Genomic DNA, 22,803 nt, shown 5'->3' on the forward strand with positions numbered 1-22,803 from the left:
ACATATTTAAAAGTTTAGTAACCATTTTGTTACGTTTTGAAGTTCAGTCACCATTTTGCAATTCTTGAAAAGTACAGTGACCCCTAGAATCAATAACCCCTAATTATGCGACGAGATGTTACATTATGAATAAAAAAAAGGCTTAATCACTCAAAAGCCTCCCATCATTAAACTTTTTTTAATTGCATCCTGACGTAGGAAAATTCTCTCAAAACCCCTCCACCTTTAGATTCTTTTTCAATTTTACCCTAAAGTATGAAATTGACCTCTTTTCACATGAATTTTTTAAATAACCTTTTTTATAATTTATATTCTAATTAAACACTAATATTATTAATAATATAAAAAATCATTCTTTCTAAAATTATATCCAGTAACTTTTTAAAATTAAAACTATAATTTTTTTTAATTTATGGTACAATTGAAAATAAATCTAAAGGTGGGGGGATTTTGAGAGGATTTTCTACGTCATAGTGCAATTGGAATGAAATTTACAAATGGGAGGGTTTTGAGGGAGTTTTTCAACATCAGGATGCAGTTGAAAAAACGTTTAAAGGTGGAGGATTTTCCAGTGATTAGGCCTAAAAAGAATTATAATTGTACGTGATAAGCTAGATTTACTAAAAAAAACTGGATAAAATTTCATTATAAGAAATCAGTTGTATTTACAAAAGAAATTTTTGACGGATTGGTGATATAAACCAATAACGATGAAGACGGATAATAAAAAGCTTTCTTTGTTATATCATAAACTTTTAAATCATATTTTTATTTTACTCTTTTAATATTCAGTTTTGATTGTACCCACTTTTAACAATTGAAGTTTTTTTTATAAAAAAGGTTCAAATATATCTTTCATATTTGGCATATAGTTTAAAGGGTTAATTACATATAAAATCACCACCTTTACACGAAATTGCAAAAATAACACGACCTTTAAAACGTGGCAATTCAGGGCACCACCTTTTATTTCTTTTCAATAATAACACGGGCACATTTTTAATAGCTTTTTTGCTGACGTGGCGTGACATGTGGCACTCTCATTGGGTGTCCAAGTCAGCAAAATTTTATCAAAAAACGTGCCCATGTTATTTTTAAAAAGAAATGAAAGGTGATGCCCTGAATTGACACGTTTTAAAGGTCGTGTTATTTTTGAAAATTCGTGTAAAGGTGGTGATTTTACATGTAATTAACCCTAGTTTAAATGAGCATTTCATTTCTTAAAAGTACTAAAAAATTAAGACTTTGTGTGTTAAATATGATGAACGTATTTAAATCCTTTCCAAGTGGAAAAACTTCAATCTAAAAAATTGGTACAATTGAAATTTAAAATTTAAAAATTAGATAAAATTGACAATTTTTAACAAAATAAATTGAAAATGTAAGATAATTTTGGATGATTAAGCCTATATTTTATTGCTCTCAAACATTTTAAATCTTATATCGTTAAAGTCAGAACTAAACTAACTTATTAGATAGTGGTTTAATTGATATTTATTATAAGAATTATGAAGGTTTAATATCTTAAAAATATTAATACTTTATGAATGAAGTTAATTCTTATCAATATTTTTAAAATCATCTCATATAGTTTTGATTTTATATTTGTTGTGCCAATTATGACCATTTTAAAATAATTTCAGACATCGCCACGTGTGAGTCATGTCAAGCTGACTCAATATATATATATTTTAATAACAAATACTAACATGTCACTTAAATTAAATCGAGTTAAATTAGGCGATTTTAAAGTATTGGTTAGAATCGACCTCGCCCGCTAAATACTGATATTTTAAGGAATTAAACCATTTATAAAAGATTTCATTGTAGCAAACAAAAAGTTTCTGATTACACCAAAGAAATTGAAGCTCCAAAGTACAATTTAAAATTGTCAAAATAAATGAGATGAACTCCTAATCCTAATTAACCTAGCTAGCTATTAGTTACAATAAGCCAAAAATTAATTAATTGAACAAGATCATGGTACAGGATAAGATTTGTTTCTACACATACATTTATAAGCCATAGGACAAGTCTCAGCTTCTTCAAGTGAGGAGCAAACGAAGCTAACCATGACTAGCCTGCATGGTGTGCATGAGCCGCATGCATGTGAACAATCCGGCAAACTTGACCCGGCAATTTGGACTGCGTCGCCTCCTCTTCTCTTTGTAGGTCTCCGATGATCTCTAAAGAAATTGTTAAGGACGTTCGTTATTTCATCTTGCCTCGTTCTTGATGGTGAAGATGAATGATGATGCCCGTGATCTGTGTTTCAACATCATAACCAAAACATTAGAATGATTCTTGAGTTAAAATCAGTGTTTTTAAGAATCGAACCGGATCATACCGGACTAGACAGTTCTACCGGCTCAATCGAGATTCAGAGGTCGGTCCAGTTCGATTCTTCTTTAAACATTAAATATTTTGTTTAACCTTTTTGGTTAGCTTTGCTCAATTAAAAAAATTAACAACACTAGTTTTAGCATATTTTAAAAATTATTTAAATAACATGTGATATTATGCATTAATGTTTTTCAGAAGTTATATATGAAAAAATAGAAAAATATAGTGAAATTAAAAAAATATTATATATTTGTAGTTCATCATTTAAAAAACATTAAAGATATATGCTAAATTGATGAAATTGACTTAACTTTTTAAATAGGTCTAAAACTAATGAAATTTAATGTTTTCTGGTTAAATATATAAAAAGGTGAAAATGTTAGGATTTTTGAATTAATACGCCAACCAAAAAAACGCAAAATTGAAAACTATTAAACCGGTTAAACCATAGAACCGAAACATTAGAATGGTTCTTAACTTAAAATGATATACATAGAAAAAGGTAAGGAGAAATATAACTTACGTGATCGAGACCTATCAATACGTCTTGAAGAACAAGGAAGAAATAGGAGAGAAACGAGTAATACAATAATGCAAATAGAAATCTTCATGCCTTAATTTGATATTAATTTTCTCTGTATAATTACTTCAAAATTCTACGAAAGTTCACTTTTTTTTTTCTTTGAACACTAAAAACACTTTTATTTTCTTTGAACACTAAAATGTGAGAGAATGAAGATTTTGAGACAAGAAATGAAAAATATATATGTAAAAGATTTAGTGGGGAAGGGCAGAATTGAAGCAAATCACAGGCAAAAGGGTGGCCTTTGCCATAAATTTATGCATGCAGAACAAAGGAATAATAAATATGAGAAAGGTCACATGAAAAAAAAGATTGTCACAAATTAATTCCAAGTCATTCTTTTATATACTTCTATACCCTCCTTAGATGTAATGAGGAGGGATTTTCAAATTTTCATGAATTTTTTGAAAGAAGCTTATAATAAATTGGATACCAAGGATTTAATGTGATTTTCATTAATATTTATATGAGATGAATATGCATTTATATGCCTCTTCTTAAGCTTTGGACCACAAACCATTAAACTTAGGGTGTTCTCTTTATTGCTATGTTTTTACTTCGATATTTTACACAACTTTTTGACAGTACTAATTAAGCAATAAATCTGTTAAAACGAAATAGCATATTATCTGTAAAAAAAATTATGAATCGAACCGACCAAATAACCGAATTAACTGAGATAGATTGATTAATTTGGTTATATCGAATCTTTGCTTACACACACATACATATTATATAAAGGCATGCCCTCTTGATATAGAAAACTGAAACAATCAAACAAAAAAAAACATATTATTATTATTTTACCTTTTTATTCTTTGAAAGACATCATATAGAAAGAAAAAAAAAAGCATTTATCAATGTCATACGTGTACGCAATAGATCGATCATAGTCAATAAAGACATATTCATTTCATTTAAATTATAATTGAAATAAAATACTTTAAATCATATTAAAATTAAGACCTTGAATTTTTAGTTAAAAATGATAAAAGTGGTGGAAAATTAAATTATTTTATTTATTATGCCAAAGAAAAACCTTAGGCCAATAGGTAGATTGTGTCTTCCCAATAATAACACAAAGAACATCCTTATTGTAGTATTAAATAGAAAAGAAGTTTACCGTTGAAGAAAATATAATACTACAACTTACTATAAATTTCACCAACTCAAGAACATCCTTATTGTAGGTTTTGCATATAAATATGTCTCTTATTTAAATTGTGGGGTCTTTAATAAAGTTTCCAATTTTTGACATTTTTCAGTGAAAACGACTATATCTATCTACACTTTGTACAAAGTTGACAAACACCCAACTAAGTAATTAAGTTGATTAATAAACAATAAAACTGAATTTTTGATCATTGACATAGGTTTAGTACACCTAACCATCCAACCTTTTGATTTAATTAGTTACTACTAGTTTAAATACAAAACCCCAGGCTTTCAAGATAACACAATTCCTTTGTCCTAAATTGAAATAAGATTATATTGAGTGTCAACTTTGATCTTTTTTTTTTTTTTTTTTATAATTAGGAAGGAAGAGCGCTTGTGGGAGGACGGCTAATAATCATCCATGGCCTCTGACTTTAAGGGCTACGGGTGGCGGCGCTCACAAAACCCCCTGAGACCCAAAATAGCTGATTTTTATTAAAAAAGGGTGACGTGGCAGCGATTTTCAAATGTCAGACTTAACAAATTCTGACTTCATGTTAGTTCATGTTAGGTGTCAGGTGACACCTCACCAAAAACCCCAAAAATTCTAAAATACCCCCAATAATACAATTAAAAAAAATTAAAAATTAAAACAACCCAACCATTCAAACCAAACCCAAATAAACTTAATCAAACCACTTTACCTGTACCTTAACCGCCGCCCACCGCCGCCGCCGCCCCCACGACTGGAATATTTTTTTCTGGGCGTTTCCTCCGTGGTCTGTTCTTTGATGAAGAACAGATCCGGGTCTGTTCTTCATCAAAGAACAGATCCGGATCTGTTCTTCACTCAAGAATAGAGGTGGTGGCCGGAAAAAAATATTCCGGCTGTGGGGGCGGCGGTGGCCGGCGGTTAGGGTAGGGGTAAAGTGGTTTGGTTAAGTTTATTTTGGTTTGGTTTGAATGGTTGAGTTGTTTTAAGTTTTAATTTTTTTTAATTGTAATTATTGGGGGTATTTTAGAATTTTTGGTGTTTTTGATGAGGTGTCACCTGACACCTAACATGGACTGGCATGAAGTCAGAATTTGTTAAGTCTGACATTTAAAAATTGTTGCCACGTCACCCTTTTTTAACAAAAATTGGCGATTTTGAGTCTCAGGGGGTTTTGTGAGCGCCTCCATAAAGATCAAGGGGTTTAGCGCCCGTTTTTAGACATCAGGGGGTTTAGCGCCCGTAGCCCTTAAAGTCAGAGGTCATGGGTGATTATTAGCCTGAGAGAACTTGAACCCACGACCTTAAATGTATACTTTCAAACATTTGTATTATTTGAGTTACAACTCGTTGGTTAATTTTGATCCAAATTACTTAGAGCATTGATCTCAATTTGCTTTTGAGGAGAAATTTAAAATTTCTTTGGAATCACACGGCTTGATGTAAAACTTATTGTACCATGCCTACTAGTTATTTTCGAATTCAAGAAAACAACAATAAGAAACGCTTCAATCGTCAAATTCATTTATACATTTACTAATTATTTTCAAATTCAATAAAAGTTAGAAGAAGGAGTATCAGCCGTTGTTTGTGGAAGAGAAGGTCGCAACAAGACCGACGAGCAACAACTCTTTCTCCGAACCGACGAACAACATCAGCTTCAACGAACTGCCTCCACCATTAACAACCACCATCTGGGTTAGAACAGAGCATCAACAGATTTTGTTCGTCTATTCAAAACCAGTCGGATTCAAAAAGAGATATGTTTTTTCGGGCTTGTTTGCACTCCTTTCATGTTTAGGAGTTTCAAACACAATGCATGTGTATTTCACGAGTTTAAAGCCATTTAGGAGACATCGAGATTGAAATTGAAGTAAAATGGAAAGTTGTGAAAAGAATCTAAAAAAATAGACATCGAAAACACAATTTGTTACCTGCAATTTCGACCACGCTGCGTAACTGAAAATTTTGAAGTTCTAAAAGACTTCTAATGAATTTAATGCTTCATAATAAATAAAGTAGACATCCTAAACTTTCTAAGGAATTAAAAACTATCTCATTCTGAGTTGTCTACATCGAATTATAAAGTTTTGAAGTTGATGGTCGCACTGTAAAAATAGTGTATGACGAGATGGGCGATGGAACAACCCGTCGCACATCACAAAACATAAAACTACAAGAACTTCACTTTTCAAACGGTTAAGTGCGATGGGAAAGTTTCACAGAACCTATCGCACACTAGTGTTCAGAGAACTCCAAATTACATTTTGAACTTTGTAAACTTCAATCCGACTGTATAAAATTAAATGGGTGACTTTGAAATTTTACTAGAATTCGATTGAGAACCCTAGTTTTAAAGGAAATATGTATAAAGGGCTCTAAACATTAGAATTATGATTGACACTTTTACTTTTAGACTTACCTTAAATTAGATATAGTTTAGCTATTGTTCATTGGACTTTGACACACCCGACAACAAAATTACTATCAAAGCAAGGAACAAAGACGACGTCATTATTTAAGAGATTGATTGTGTTTGTATTCTTTTCACGGGTAATTGATCCTGAAGATCACTGAACTTTCGAGCTTTTTCATTTATGTCACTAAACTATTTTTTTTTTCATTTTGATCATTGAATTTTGTTTCATTTTGGTATTTTACAGCCAAAAATGCTTAGGTGGCAGCCGGAATTTTTTTTTAACCTGAAGACTTGCTATATATGCATTATTTGATATAAAAACTCATTTTCAAAGTGAAATTATGTATATGCGATAAATTTTCAAAATAAAACTTGTAAAATCCGGTTGTCACTGGCTGCCACCTAAGTATTTTTGACCTGAAATACTAAAATGAAAAAAAAAGTTCAGTGATTAAAATAAAAAAAATAGTTTAATGACTAAAATGAAAAAACTCGAAAGTTCAATGATATTCAGAATCAATTACTCTCTTTTCACCAAGAATTCCAATTTTATTATTGTTGTTGGTTTTGTGATAATAAGCAACTAAAACTCTAATTGTGATAATAAGCAACTAAAACTTCTTGAATTATGATTATTAGAGTTTATTGGATTGTGGATTTTTGCTATGATTGTATGCTATTCATTGGTTTTAATGTTTGATTTAATTTGATCACATAAATTATTATTATGTGTTTTGAATTTAACTTAAGAAATATAATTTTTTTTTGATACAACGAAGAAAGGCTAAAGCCAGAAAAACTAGAGAGATCTACACATACGGGGCATCGAAACTCCCGCAATATCATCAGATATAAAGTTAGAAATGCTAGCAAGCATATTGTCGTAGACATTAAGCCCTAAGGTCTGAGAAAGGCCATGGTTCGCCATTCTATCTGCACATCGATTTACTTCTCTATGAATATGCTGAAAGCTCACACGCCAATCTCGTTTCAAAAGGTGTCTAATAGCATTCAACAAGCTTGTGTTGGCATTTATCATAATATCTTCCCTCTGAATTGCTTCCACAGCAATCATGCTGTCCATTTCGAAAATAATATCCCTGAAGCCTCTATTCCAAACAATTTCTAAGCCATCATAAGCTCCCCATAACTCTGCTTAAAGCACAGAACAATGGCCAATTGATCTACTAAAACCAAAAATCCACTCTCCGTTATTGTTCCTAGCAATGCCGCCAGAAGCTGCGAAGTTCTCCGGAGGACGAACTGCACCATCCGAGTTAATCTTTATGACCTCCGGAGGAGGAGGACTCCAACTAATAAGATATTCTTTTTTGAAACCAAGCCCGGGTCTTGAAAGCAAGGAATAACGATGAGCCTGAGATGTGTAATCCACCATCCGACGAATTTCAATGACAAGAGAATCTGAGCTGCGGCAAGAACTGTTGAAAACGAACTTGTTTCGCTGCTGCCATAAAATCCAGCAGGTAATCCAAAAAATAATGTTCCATTTTGCTGCTCCATTTCCATTGGAAATATCCTGCAAGTTTCCAAAAATCCACTCATTAAAGCAACAAAGGAAAAAATTGCGAGAAGAATTAAGATTAGAAGGAATAATTTTTCTCCACACTTCCCTCGCAAGGCGGCAAAATCTCAGAACATGATCGATGTCCTCCGTGTGGTAACCGCAAGTCCGACAAGAGGTATCATCTGTCATATGTCTTCGGCCACGTTCAAAATTAGTTAACGGCTTCTCCCTTGCAGCCAACCAAAGCATTGTGCAAGAGTGAGTTGTATGTTCTGTAAGCATTGTTCGAATGAATCAATACGTCTTTAAGAAATATAATTTGAAATAACATTAATAAATAACAACTTAAAATTTAATTATATGAGAGAGTGAGTTGTATGTTCTGTAAGTTTACTTTACCAATTTGAATGAATTGATTTATTAAGTCTATAATTACGCGAGAGTGAGTTATATGCTAAGTAATTGATTTAATTAGGTTTTTGTCAGTTAATTACTCGAGAGAGTATAATTTGATTCATTCGAATTCGACTAGCGTGAACTGCAATTAATTATAATTAACCATAATCCATAAACAAATAACTTAAGAATAGTTGTTACTTTTTAATCTCTTATTTCTCCTCTCATAACTTCAAACCTAGTTTTATTTTAATTTTTGCTATTACAATTACAATTAGTTTAATATTTAAAAACCCAATGATCTTCTTATTTGCTAAATAAATTTAAAATAGACAAATTGGTGGCTAAATTTAATTTTTTCTGTGAATACGATATTTTAATTTCATCGTTAATATCACTTAAGCGATTCTGTGCGCTTGCGAAATTTGCCCAACAACATAAATTAAAAATAAGAAGGAGAAGAAGAGGGCAGGCGATGGTAGTGGAGATGAAGAGTGCAAAGATGTAAATGGATAGTAAGGGTGGGAAGAAACCAAGAAAAAGGATTAAAAGAAAAAATAATTAAAACAATAAAATTATTATAATATTTAAACTTTAGTTAAAATTTAAAAATTATTACATACCAATTAAAAAAATAAAATAAATATTAAAAATTATTTTAAATTATTTTATCATTTTTAAGGAAAAATGTATTTCACTTTCAAAGGCGATAGTGAGAGAGGAAGGTTTTGATTCGATTGGCAAAGGTTGGAGGTTTTTTAACTGATTTTTGTTGAATTATCTCTTCTGACATTTCATGCCGATTTAAGGGGGTGAAATGATCTTTTGTATCTTTATGTTCAAATACAGATTTGCAATGTATTATTTTAACGATTTAAATAGTAATTTGTCCCCCCAACTTATAAACAATGGACAATTAACATGTAAATTAAATTTGTGAACAAATCAGTCATGAATTTAGTGATTATGTATGAGTAATTAATCCCATTTTGCTAATTTGCTCTCTCAACTTGTAAGTTAATAATCCTTTAAATTAATAATTTATTTCTTTAACTTGTAAGCCAATTTGTCAAAATGGAGTTAATCGTTTATAATTATTAATTTCATAACTAATTTATCTTTAAAATTATTTTATATGTCAATTATTTATTGCTTATAAGTTAAAGGGGTAAATTATTAGTTAAATTTTATTTTAACTGACACTTTAAACTATCAAATTGTCTAATTTGTTGTAGTTTTTGTTCCAGTTATTGTAATTAATTTTGAGATTTTTGTATATTATAAATGAAACTATTTTTTTTTTTGAAGTATATCCTTTCCTTTGCCACATGCATCTTATGTCACTTGGAAAAATACGAAAATTTAGAGCAAAATATGTAGATATATATGTAAAACAAAAATATGTAACCCTTCCAGATTTGTGACTAATTATTAAAGAACCTTCTGGTCAATGGTCAAGAAAAGGAAGCACCCCCTTTATCTTATAAACCCTCAATACTTCTTTAATTACCTAATTTGTTTCTCGTTTCCATTAATAGTTAGTTTCTAATACTAGTAGGATCAATTTGATTAATTATATTACGGACTGCATATTTGTTTTGAGAGAAATTCTTATGTAGACTCGGTCTACCACGTCATCTGTAAACTAACCTATCATATTATGACAAGTCATTAAAATGATGGCAATTTTGTAAATTCGTTTTTTACTTATTTACACATTTAAATAGTAATATTATAAGATTGCCATCATTTTAATGATGTGTCATAATGTGATAGATTTGGTATACGGATAACGTGGTAGACCGAGTCTACCTAAGAATTTCTCTTGTTTTGAATATAAAACGAGTAAAAACTTTATAAATTTAGAATAACATTAATGTCAAATAATTTTATTCATCCATGACTATTAATAAATTGATAAATATATTTTTAAAATATATTTTTGACTGTTTAATCCATTAATTTTACGAGTCCTAATAATTATATTTAACAAAATAAAAAAATAGTCTAATTAATGAAAACAAAAAAAATCCAATATCCAATATCTTCTATTATTTTTATGATATGATTAATATACATTCGAAGATTTTTCATAAAATTTTATATATTAATAAAATTATTTTAATAATATGCAAAAAAATTATAAACTATTAGATAGATAATTTTTAATGTTTTATGATTGTTTCTTCAATTATGGACTAATGCATCATAAAATTAAATAAGTTGAGGGAGTAAATCTATTTTATTTTTATAAGTTAGATTCTTTATTTTTATTTATTTACTGCTTGGATATAATTGTCAAAATTTACAAAATTAGTGGATTAAAATATGAAAAATCTGTTTCTATCGATTTAATATAAATGATGGATAGATAAAATCATTTTGTAAAAATTAATCTATTGGCAGTCATAAGAGTCTTAAACAATTTACTTAACAATAACAAAATAAGGCAAAAACGTGTTAACCTTTTGAGCAAAACATACTATTAATCTCTTAGAGTCAATTTTCACAATATTAAGGTAAACAAAAAAACATAATTAACAAAATTCATAATGTTTTAATGGCAAATTGATACGAAATTTACTTTATTTTGTTAATTAGGTAGTCTTGACTTTAACTATACAATATAAACATGTAGCTGTATGTAACCCGCCCGCCAAGGAATGAAAAACAAGAATCATAGTCAAGATTACCAGAATGTTATCAAGATTTAAAAATTTAATCAAAAGAATTAATTTTTCTATATATAATATATATTATCATTCTTCTCTTAATTAGTTCACATATTAATTTTTCTATATATTATATATAGTATATCATTCTTCTCTTAATTAGTTCATATTAGAGCTAGCCAACCATGAATACCCTTGTTAGAAACACTACTACAAATCTTAGTAGAAGATTAAAAAAGGGTTATGAGCAATTAGATTATGAAGAAAATAATTCCGGCTCGAAGTCTAAAAATGTGTCGATGAATTCGATCGGATATAGAATTGTAAGAGCTAAGCAAAGACAGATTTTTCTGCAATCTTATAATTTAGCTTCGAGGAGCAAATTGAAAAGATCAAAATCAGGAAAGGCTATGAAGAAAATCATGGTTAAGGTAAGTAAAATTATGGTCTCTTGTGTTTCGTCCTTTCGTACGGCGGCTTCAAGATCATCTTGCACTTCTCGATCATCGATTCGTGCTTCGTCTCCTGTCGGAGTTATTACCAAGTGCTGTTGAAAATCTAGATATTGTTCTTATTATCTTTAAATTCGAGGTTTGGATCGTTATAAATCCTCGAGTTCTTGGGTTTGAATACACATCATAAACTAAATACATAATTCCGTTCGTAGCTAAAGCGATAATAAAAAAAAATAGTCTCTTCTCCAGAAAGATATGATCTATTTCTTTATAAATTATGCTCTATTTCATGTGGCAATTCCGTCAAGATTTCTTCGTTAGTTGGGGGATATGAATATTCCTTTCACTATAAACAGAACAATTGTATATATTTATCTTCTTTTGTACATAAGGGCTTAATGTTACTAGTATTTACTAGCAATCCATCAATCTAAATACATAAATACTTTTAATGTGTAATTGATTTTTGAAGATATTAAATTATCGCCTTATTTTATTTTGATGATCAAAGTTTAATTCGTTTCATTTTAATTATTAAACTTTAATCAATCTCAATATGGGATTTTCAAGTCAAAAATTGCATATGTGACTGCCGGTTTAATTATTTTTACCATGCATCGGTCCGTTTTTACCGGTTTTTATTGGTTTTTGCTTATTTATGCATATATGACAAGTTTTTCGGCAAAAATCGGTAAGAACAAATTGCCATGTATTGCCATATTCGGCCTAAATGTCTAAAAACCTCTCGCTAAAATGAAATTAGAGTTTAAGAATCGAAATAAAAATATCAGAATTTGATCTCTATAATGAAATAAGGCGATCGTTATATAACTCCGAAAACCAAATACCCACTCTTTTAATAGCCTTGTTTTTTTCCTCCAAATTAAATGAATTGCAATATTTTTTGCAATTGTTAAAAAGGATATTTATTAGGACAATCAGACAGAACCAAAGTAGTTATTTTCATATGCTTATGAGTAAATTAAGTGTGTCATAGAGCTGGTTTAACAGAAATAAATAATCAAGTAATAATGCACAAATCTTAACATTTTGCAAACCCTAAATTAAAGGGTTAGTGTGCAATTCTAAATTTGGAAAGAAAATAAAAAGGTACGTACAGTAATTGTAACAGCCAGGCTATGCATTTGTCCATGTCCATACACATGTAACAAAGTCCTTCACTTAAGGAACCCCAAATCTGCCTCCCAAAAATATCTCTCTACCTTCATCTCCAAGATTCCTGGCTGAGAACCAAAACAGCCGTTGTCTGTGTTTCAAAGTTCTTGAACATGGCATATTACTCGTCGGGTTTCGATGCACCGATGGATAATCGGCCTCCGTATCAACCAAAATATGTCATGTTGAATAGTAATCATTCGACAAACTTAAGACCTCCTCCACAAAGGAGACATGTTCCTCGTTATCACTCGAATAATCATGGTAAATCGAGCGGAAATAGTTGTTTCCGATGCCTTTGTTGTTGCCTTTGCTTCTGGTTACTATTGATCATTTTTCTTGCTGCTGCTCTTTTCGCTCTTTATACGTCATTGGACCCGGAAATCCCTCGTTACAATGTGGATCGTTTTGACGTGAAATCTTTCAATGTTCAACCTGATTTTAGTCTCTTCACTGAATTTACTGTCACCGTAAAATCTGAAAATCCGAATAAGCATATAGGTTTTGATTATGGCAAGAAAAGTTCTGTTATTGTAACTTACAGAGATTCGCCGCTTTGTTCTGGCACCATTCCTGCATTTCATCAACCTCGCCAGAATACCACATTGATACCCATTGTTCTGAAAGGAAAGAGCGAGTTCGGCTCCGGCCTTCAAGAAGCTCTTATGCAGAACAGAAATACGGGACGGATTCCTCTACTTGTCGAGGTTAGGGCACCTGTCGCACTTGTAATTAAAGAAATACCTCTTAGACAAGTTACTGTTCTTATCAATTGTTCTTTGGTTGTTGATAATTTGTCTCCTAACAAGAAAGCCAAAATATTATCAAGCACATATCAGTATGGTATTGAGCTATAATTATACGCCATACATCTCCGAACGTTTATGTATTTTCTTATTCTCACACAGATCGAATTCAGAGGAACATATTTTATTTTTGATAATATAAAAATTGTAAGAAAGTTCATAGGAAAAAATTCCGAGCAGGTGTTAGATTGTAAATGTAATGTTGCTTGAGTGCAATGTCAAATTCTTTGTAATGTGTAACACACTTTATTATTGTTTTCATAATTTAGGTATAGAGTTTTGTTCTCTCAATCTGGTGTTTTATTCATTAGTACTGCTCATGATCTGTAAATAATTTGATAGTTTTATCTGATGAAATACTTGAACAGAAATATATCATTTCCAATTTCTCAGAAGTGAATGTAAACACAAATTTAATCAATTGACGGGGCTATAAGTCAAACTTTTGACGGTCTAAAAGCCTTCAAATGGAAGCTAGCTATATGACATATTGATTAGTAGTTAAATTCTTGCAAGCTAAACTTGATTTTTTTTTTAAGGAAAAAGAGTGAAGGTTTTATTATATCTTAGTCTCATACGATGACGATGTTCTAAGCAAAGAAACAATTCCATGTTGAAGACTTATCCAATGACCCAAAATTCAAAATAAAATGTGATAATTTGCTTTTTGCACAAAAGAACTAGTAGCAGTACCAAATTCACCGTTAGCAGCGACCTGCAATCCTGCTCCAGCTATGCTATCTGGCATTCCTCTGCCGCCAGCCAATCTGCCTTCACATCGAACAGGAGCTCACCTCCACCTGCACTACCTTCTGAAGGATTAATATCAGAGCCATCACCTCGCACTTCGCTTAGTTTGGCAAAGGGCCTGCGCCGAAAGAAAAATAATAAACTGAAAAGATCAAGCAATGTGGGAAACTTATACAGGCTGCTTAAATGGCAAGGTGGAAGGGTCTAGTTTAAACACCAAACATTCTGATGGAGGAAGACCTCAACTTGGAGGACTTGCAGGGAGAAAACATGGAATGGCTGATGCACCGGCAGAGATTACAAAGACATATTACTGTTCATTAGACGCCAGACTAGAACTTAATCATGACTGTGTTCTGATTTTCTGCTAGGGAAATTCTAGACTAGCATATTTCCAACCGATTAATAAGGATTTCAGGTCTACTGCTTTCAAGGTCGACATGATGCTATAAACACAACATAAGCCCAATAGGGCCAATACTAAGCAAAAGTTTGACATCCTTAATTTGAATATAGATTTCAAGCTCAGAACCATATGCCAAATTTAATAGCAGCATTAATCATGACATCAATGTTCACAAGATTGTTTTATGAATACATAGATAAAATCATAAAAATATGATTTTACTTTCACTCTCCAGTTTTTTGTATCATTGATTTCCAAGAGACCACCACCAGAGAAGGAAAAAAAAACAGGTCGAAAATGAAACAGAATATAGACATTTACATTTTGCATTGAAGTCTTGCATTTATTCTATAGCAAGCTACATTATCTACCATCTAGATACCTTAGAAGTATGACTAAAAGTTTACCGGTCTAACTACATATCCACAGCCAGTGACGGATTTAAAGCAGACTGTAATTTATGACTTTCGGTTGCTGGAAAATATTCTCAATAAATGTAATTCTCCATGTCAACTGAAACTACATCACAATTTTATCATTCTCTTCTTCTAGGACTGACCTCCTAACTTAATTCCTACAAGCAAAGTCTTTGCTCTAACTAATTTTCAAAGTCCATTAGGACTTTGATATTTTGGAAAATTATCACATACGTATCCCTGTAAATAAAAGCAGATGACGACTTGGGAAGTTTTTCTACTGCTCCGCATTATTAAAGTACATAGCTAGCAATACATCATGCTCATCAACTTAACAATGTTTTCTGCTATATGATATATTCTATGGTGCATTTCCTCCAAAACTATTTTTGCTGGGGTTTTTGGTGACGAGGACTCACTCCCCGAGCCGAAATCCAGGATCACGGTCAAATCCTGTGATGTGGACCGCCCGCAAGCCCACATAACCTGATCGAAATTTGAATTCCAAGCACTTAACCTAATCCTCAATGCTGCAGTTCAAATAAAATATAGAATTTAGTAAAAAGGAACTCACACAGGCATTTTAACAAACACCTATAGCCTAATTCTTTTTAACTTTCCAACTCAAAAAAGAAACCATCTTTGGCATTGGATCAAGTAAAATAACAGCACCCTTTTAAAAAATGGAATGATGGTTAGATAATTGTGAAGTAATCATTACAAAAAACATTCTTATTTTCACAAAAATCAAGAACAGCAGCAGTAATATACATATTGAATGAGCACGCTTTTCTTTAGTTCTAAGCAAGGAAACCTTAAAACATTTGCATGCCAATGTATGACAGTGCCATGTCATAGACAGCAGTTGGTCACCACTCGCCCACAAACGAACAGATTCGAGGATTATAATATATGCTGAGCTGGTGGGTTTGATTACCTGTTCCTTTGACTACAGTTAGTGTGTGTTTCTGTTTAACTACATCTCTGGTTTATGTGCTATTACAAGCGTGGAAATAAATTAAAATCCCCAAACTAAAAAATGCTAAAATAAAGATAAGGAAAAATTCAGAATTGAATGTATAATTGTTCTATGAATAATTAGGATAAATTGCAAAATAAATAATGAACTTAATCGTATTTTACAATTACAATATAAATTTTAAAACTTGACAAAGTCAGTCATCAATTTTTATTTTTGGAAAACCAAAACACCGTCCTAATTTTTGTTGAAAAAATGCTGACGTGGTTATCGAAGCAATGTATATTACTTCCTCTGTCCGAAAAAGATAGGCTTGTTTCTATTTTAGGCGTTCCAAATTATAGGGGGTAATTGATTTTGAAGGTCACTGTACTTTTCAAATATTGCAAAATGGTGACCGAACTTCAAAATGCAACATTTTAGTTACTATACTATTTAGTTATGTTAAGATAGAAGGATTTTTGGTCACCGAAGAAAAATATTTCGAGTCGATTTTTTGTTGGTTGTGTGTATATATGAAATATAAGGTATTATTTGTCATAAATAAACAAAATTTGATTACTACATATGTATAATTTGACCGTAAAATACTTAAAAACCTTCCAAAATCACATATTTGAAAGTTTAGTAACCATTTTGTTACGTTTTGAAGTTCGGTCACCATTTTGCAATTCTTGAAAAGTGCAGTGACCCCTAGAATCAATTACCCAAATTATAGGCTAGTTTTTTTTAGAAAGTAGTTAACTAGATAAATATTTAAAATACCCTTAATTAAATTAATTTTAGTCAGCTAAATTAAATTGATAATGCCTTTGATAATAACAATAATTAATGTTTTTTTATAGTTTCAATATTAAAAATAATTTTATATGTACTTTATGAATGGATTTGAATTATTAATCAATAAAAATACATAGAAAAAATAAATGCACTAATTATTTTACAAGAATATTATAGAGAGTTTGTATTATTCTAACTAAATAAACTAAATTTCTTAATATGTGTGTAAATCAAACAAGCCTATCTTTTTCGGACGGAGGGAGTAATATTTATGTCAGTGTTTTTCATTAGAAAATAGTTCGGCATTGGGATTTGGCAAAACATAAAAGTTAATGACTGATTTGCTAAATAGTAAAGTTCATGTTGTAATTTTAAATTACGTTAAAACTCGTAATTTAATTTATAATTAACCCAATTAATTATAAGTGTTAAAAATAAAAAAAGCGGAGAAGTATGCGGCACTTTCTTACAATATTCAAACCCACTCTTCCTAACTGCCATGCCATTATATAATTTGTTGGTTTCAGTTACCTTCTCCAACTACTTTTCTTCTCTTCACTACACTCACACGAACCCACTTCCCACTCTCACTTTCTCTTGCAAATTTAATCCAAATCATGTCCTATTTTTTTCAAAACAAACAATTCCAATATGTTTGATTTCTTGTTTGGCTGGAGAAAAGCTTCTAAATGGTCTCTACAAACTTGCTCAATATTATTGTTCTTGAATATTTTTGACATTATTTCTTGCTTGTGTTCCAAGATTTATATGTGTTTCATTTTGTTGCAGCAAGAAGCTTATCAAGAAAGTTCGATGCAGACTCGAGCTGTTAAAGATCAAGAGACATTGTATTGTACGACAGTTACGAATAGATGTTGCTCAGCTTATCAAGATTGGCTATCAAGATATTGCCTTCCATCGGGTATTTATATATATATCATCTGTTCGTATAAATTTTTGTTCAAATATTTACTGGTTTAGTGATCAAAATTCTCATTTTCAGGCTGAACATCTCTTCAAAGACGAAACGACAGTTTCGGTCTATGAATTATTGGATGATTTCTGCAAATTCATTATCTCCCACCTTTCTTATATCAGCCGGCACAAGTAAGTATGCAAACCAAACAATTCTTATTTGGAATGATCATATAGTACTGTTTTCTCAATTTCTGATAAATCTTGGATTTTTTGCGGTTTCAGGGATTGTCCTAACGATATTAATGAAGCAGTTTCAAGTCTTATATTTGCCTCTGCAAGATGCGGCGATCTGCCTGAGCTTCGTACCATTCGGAAGCTTTTTGGAGAGCGTTACGGGCAGGGTTTTGCTATGACAGCTCTTGAACTACTGCCTGGCAATCTTGTCAACTTTCAGGTGCATATCAATTGTACTTTTTTCTAAAATGTAATAGTTGTAGTAAATTCATTTGAGTTCAAGAAAAAAATTGTAACTGCAGATAAAGGAGAAACTCTGTATGCAATCAGTTCCTGATCATGTGAAGCACAAATTAGTGAGTGAGATAGCTATGGATTATTGTCTCCTACCAGAGATTTTCGCAATCGAATACGCTTCTGAGCTTCAGCAACAGGTAAATCTTTGTCGATGCTTCGCTTAACATGGCAAAAACAATGTTTAGGGTTATGAAACCTTTGGTTCTGAGTATCAATTTGATATCAAATATTCAATTCATATCAATGCAGCCAAACATATGTTCATGTGACATTCAGAGGTAAAAGATATATCCAATTACCATATGTTACGTTAGCGTGCATCAACCTGAATTTATCGGTGCCAATTTCACATAAAATTGAAGTTTCTGTACCAAATTAAAACTATTTGTATCAGATTTTGCTACAAGTTCTCTGTTTCTTTCTTGTAGTTATATGATGATTGCCATCAGGATGACATGATTAGTACTTCAATTAATTCCTCTATAGTGGAGCAATCTTCATCAGACAAAATGGAGTCTCCGGCAGGATTACGCCATTTGCCCGACTTTGAAGATGTTGCTTTAGGTAATAAAGAAAGCAAGATTAGCATCAGGACTCAGAATACGGTTCCAGACAGAAATGAAGAGCAAACAACGACAGCATCATCTTCAGAAAATTTTCCTGACGAAATGATAGTCTACCTTGACGACATAGAGGAGGTTCAGCTTTCTATTGCAAAACAGGGCACCTTTCAGGATCAAAGCATTTTCAAATTCAAATCATCTAATAACAGGAAACGCGGGGATAAGTGTTTTGATTCGAAGGGTGCTCGGAAAAAACCTAGAAGGCGATCTTTGTCTATAGAAAATTTGAGTGTGAAGGACATTGATGGTATGATTTATTACGAGAAGCCAATCAAGAAATTGACGGAAAATGCATCAAAACGTCCGTATTTAAGAGCCATGACGATGCCTCAAGAACGATCTAAAGACAGTCGAAAAGAGAATGTTTTTCGGTACTCGAAATCATTTCCTGCTCAGTCCCCGAATCATCATGTGCATCCAAAGTTGCCGGACTACGATGAGCTTGCAGCGAAATTCACAGCTCTTAAAAAAGAGCATCTTCAGAATAGACACTACTCAGGCATGGAATTGTAGATTTGATTGTAGGATTTGCAATATTGTTCACATTAAGTCTAGAATGATTTTTCAATATGACTTGTTGGTCCAAGGAACAATTGGTTTCTTATTTGATAATTTATGTAGTGGCATAATTGACCTGAACAAGAGAATTAGACTCAAAATCAAAATACCAAGAGAGCATAGAAGGCTAGGAACACAGAAATTAATAACATAATTTTTACAAATTGTAGAATCACAAAAGAAAAAAAAAATTCTTTTCTGAAATTAGATCCTACTTTTTGGCTCCCTTCACTTTTTAAAAACCAACTGTTTTTTTCTAACATTTGATTAAATTTACAACTATTGTCTATTTCTATCGATCAACTCGTTGTTTCACTTAGTTAAACGGTTTGATTGTCGAAAATAAAGTTCAATTTGCCCTAAAATTCATTTCCCAATCAATTTTTAAATTTAGTTTATAATTACATAGTCAACCATAACATATCTATAACTAGGTCTAATAGTAAAATAAATCCTAGTTTTCACTGGTTGTTGTAATTTTAACCGAAGATTTTAGTTTCTATAATAATATTTCGAATTCAATATTTAATTGCAATTCTAGTTAAAAAATTATCTAATCAATTTAATTGTTTCAATTTTTAGTTAAATTTATAAATTAACTTCGCAATTAGTAAAATTTATTTTTTAGAATTTCAAAATTTAATTTTTAATATTAAAAAAATCAAAAATAACGTTAAACTATAATTCTAAATTCTCCAAATTTTCGGTGGTTGAGTATAAAAACGTTGAAACTAAAAATGGCCAGAAAAGTCAAATAAAGCTAATAATAATTGTATTAAGGTGAAAAAAAAATAAAAAAATGGCTAAAATTTTAATGAATTGTTGAAATGATGATATTATTACATAAATTAAAAGGTTTTGTTAAAATTACAACAACCAGCAAAGTTTTGGATTTATTTTGCTATTAGATCTTTTAACTATTTATATTTTTCTTTAAAATGTAAATTTAAAAATGAAATTCATTATGAGAAAAGTTGATTATGTTTTACATTATCCTTGGATTTGATTCGACTTAAACAAAACCCTCAAAACCACCACCGCACAACCACCGTGATCCCACCGCCGGATTAAGAATCCGACAAGGCTACAAAACTTACGAATCCTACATACAACGTCAACTAAACAAAACCCTAGGATTCATACTTCCTCTCCTGATTGTCATAAGGGATTATTGGTTCTGATACGATCAGGATTCAGGCCTATGGGTTGCTTTATTAATTAATATAAGAGTGCATGATTTAGTGGTCTCAAAGCCTGATTTATTATGATCAAAAATCCGTCACTCTTCGATCTGCCGCTGCAGTTCGTTGCCCCTGCCGCTTCCGCCGCTTGCCGTGCTGTTCCTCTTCTCTCCGCTGATCCTCTCCTCTTCTCTACACCGAACCGCTGCTTCTCTCCTCTCCGCTTCCGCTGTGTGCTCCTTTCCTCTTCTCCGCTGCCGCCGCCTGCTCTCTAACAAAATCCTGCCTCTGTGGGCGGTAAATTGTCTCCGTTGATGGTAACCGTTTTCTCTTTAATTACTTTTTTTTTGTCTCATTTGCATACTTTCATCATTTATTATTTTTTTCCAAAGTCTGGGTTTAGTTTGTTTCATAAGAAATCAAGAAATTTAATGCTTTACTTTTTATTTGAGAAAAGTCAATTTACATCATAATTTGAGTAATTGTATATTGTTACTGATTACGTATAATTTGTGAACCATAAACATATAGAAATAATTAACTTTTTGCTTCTTGTGTGCGGTTAAAATTATAAAAAACTGTTTCCAGATAATTATGATAGTTTTCTTTTGTTTTTTCTCTTTTACACATCCAAAATTTTCAATTCCATTGTTCATCCATCTTCAACAATAACTTTTGTTGCTTAAATTTCTCATTAATTGTTTCAACAGTTTATTCTTCATTTTTTTACGAAAACATATTTAGAGGAAATACTATGATTATGGTATTTTCTGCATAGAAAAATAACATCATCGCCATTTTTTATGGCAATAATTTATAGAGAAAATCCCAGCAATCCTACTTTTAAATATAGATTAAAGTATATTATAATAATTGAATTTTATTTCAAACTCCCATCATTTATATATCTTCAAAACTGGTTTATTTTTTTCAAATTTAGTTTTTGATAATTGAAACATTAAATGTAGTTTTAGTCATATTATAATAACTGAATTTTATTTCAAACTCTCATCATCATCTTTATGTTAACTTCCCTTTTTTTGGCGTGATCATGTATCACTTTATTGGCACTTCTCCTATAAAAGGAAGAAGATTATATAATTTGGCAATGGCATTTTCTTCTTGAATTTTTTCACCATGGCAAGTTCTTCACCACAATTGATATCCAATACACAATTTTCAAATATTTTTACTACGACCTTAGAGTTGGAAGATGAAGATTTGTTGATAACATCCGATATGAATCATCTCTCATTATTTTGTAGAGTTGTAACGGATAAACAAATCAGATGTATATTTTTCAACAATCAATGGCAACAGTATGGGGTGTTGGTTTCTCTGTTAAGGATTGCTCAAATGGTCTGTTACAGATGTTTTTCAATGACAAAATTTGAAATGTTAAAGATATTAAATGGATGTTCTTGGGGTGACTCTCTTTGTTTAACTGATATCGGAGTTAAGAATTATTCACTAAGTAATCCACAAACAAATGTGTATATATATATTGTGTGTGTTACTGAAAAAATTAAAATATTAAAACTATAGTTAGACAAAGTTGAAATTTATGATATGCATATTGTTAAGATCTCAGAAAATTCGATTGTTGTCATAAAATAATTTTTTTTAAAATTTTTTTTTTATCTTATATATATTTAATGGCTTTTTTATGGTTACTTCGTTGTAGTCTGTTTTATCTATTGTATTATTAGATGAATTATAATAATTCATCCAATAATGTTAAATGGATAAAATATATAATTTATAAAACGAAGTTACCATAGACTTAATTTGATGGCAGAATTATTTTCTTTATCTTGGCAAAATTTGACTTTTTCAACTATGGCGAAGGCACCGAAATTCAAGGCGTAAATAATCACTATTCATATATAATTTCATTTCATCTTTAAAAGAAAATCACGAATTAAATGCAAGTGCAATTTTTTTTTTGGATGAGATGAATTTTTTTTAGCGGTTTAAAAATTTTAATTTTATTTTATACACTATAAGTGTATTTGGGTGGCCCATCTGGTGGCTAAAAAGCCCTATTAGATGACTGTTTGACAATATCATCATTACTCTTTGAAAGGTTGACTCATTGTGATGAGAAATCATCCATATGTACATAGTTAATGGCTTACA

The 22,803-nt window shown here is 31.1% G+C and overlaps 3 protein-coding genes and 1 long non-coding RNA gene across 4 annotated transcripts; 3 read left to right on the plus strand and 1 right to left on the minus strand.

Moving 5' to 3' along the window:
• Positions 1-1,790: 1,790 nt before the first annotated feature.
• Positions 1,791-3,192, minus strand: LOC126656369 (protein EPIDERMAL PATTERNING FACTOR 1). The gene is made up of 2 exons (XM_050350924.2): positions 2,867-3,192; positions 1,791-2,265 (listed from the first exon to the last, which is right to left on the minus strand). Exons 1-2 carry the CDS (start codon positions 2,952-2,954, stop codon positions 1,979-1,981), a joined length of 375 nt encoding a protein of 124 aa, XP_050206881.1. The 5' UTR covers positions 2,955-3,192; the 3' UTR covers positions 1,791-1,978.
• Positions 3,193-12,617: 9,425 nt separating this feature from the next.
• On the plus strand, positions 12,618-13,813 carry LOC126657655 (NDR1/HIN1-like protein 6). Its single transcript, XM_050352372.2, has one exon. It carries the CDS (start codon positions 12,830-12,832, stop codon positions 13,571-13,573), a length of 744 nt encoding a protein of 247 aa, XP_050208329.1. The 5' UTR covers positions 12,618-12,829; the 3' UTR covers positions 13,574-13,813.
• A 3,583-nt stretch (positions 13,814-17,396) lies between these two features.
• LOC126654918 (uncharacterized) lies at positions 17,397-19,518 on the plus strand. Its single transcript, XM_050348924.2, has 6 exons — positions 17,397-17,545; positions 17,643-17,775; positions 17,857-17,960; positions 18,054-18,225; positions 18,308-18,439; positions 18,731-19,518. Exons 1-6 carry the CDS (start codon positions 17,505-17,507, stop codon positions 19,436-19,438), a joined length of 1,290 nt encoding a protein of 429 aa, XP_050204881.1. The 5' UTR covers positions 17,397-17,504; the 3' UTR covers positions 19,439-19,518.
• An 831-nt stretch (positions 19,519-20,349) lies between these two features.
• Positions 20,350-22,108, plus strand: LOC126654757 (uncharacterized). The gene is made up of 2 exons (XR_007632689.2): positions 20,350-20,981; positions 21,930-22,108. It is a non-coding gene; the product is annotated as an uncharacterized LOC126654757 (long non-coding RNA).
• Positions 22,109-22,803: the final 695 nt, after the last annotated feature.

Source organism: Mercurialis annua, linkage group LG7 (assembly GCF_937616625.2).
Source record: "Mercurialis annua linkage group LG7, ddMerAnnu1.2, whole genome shotgun sequence".
NCBI classification, from domain to species: domain Eukaryota; kingdom Viridiplantae; phylum Streptophyta; class Magnoliopsida; order Malpighiales; family Euphorbiaceae; genus Mercurialis; species Mercurialis annua.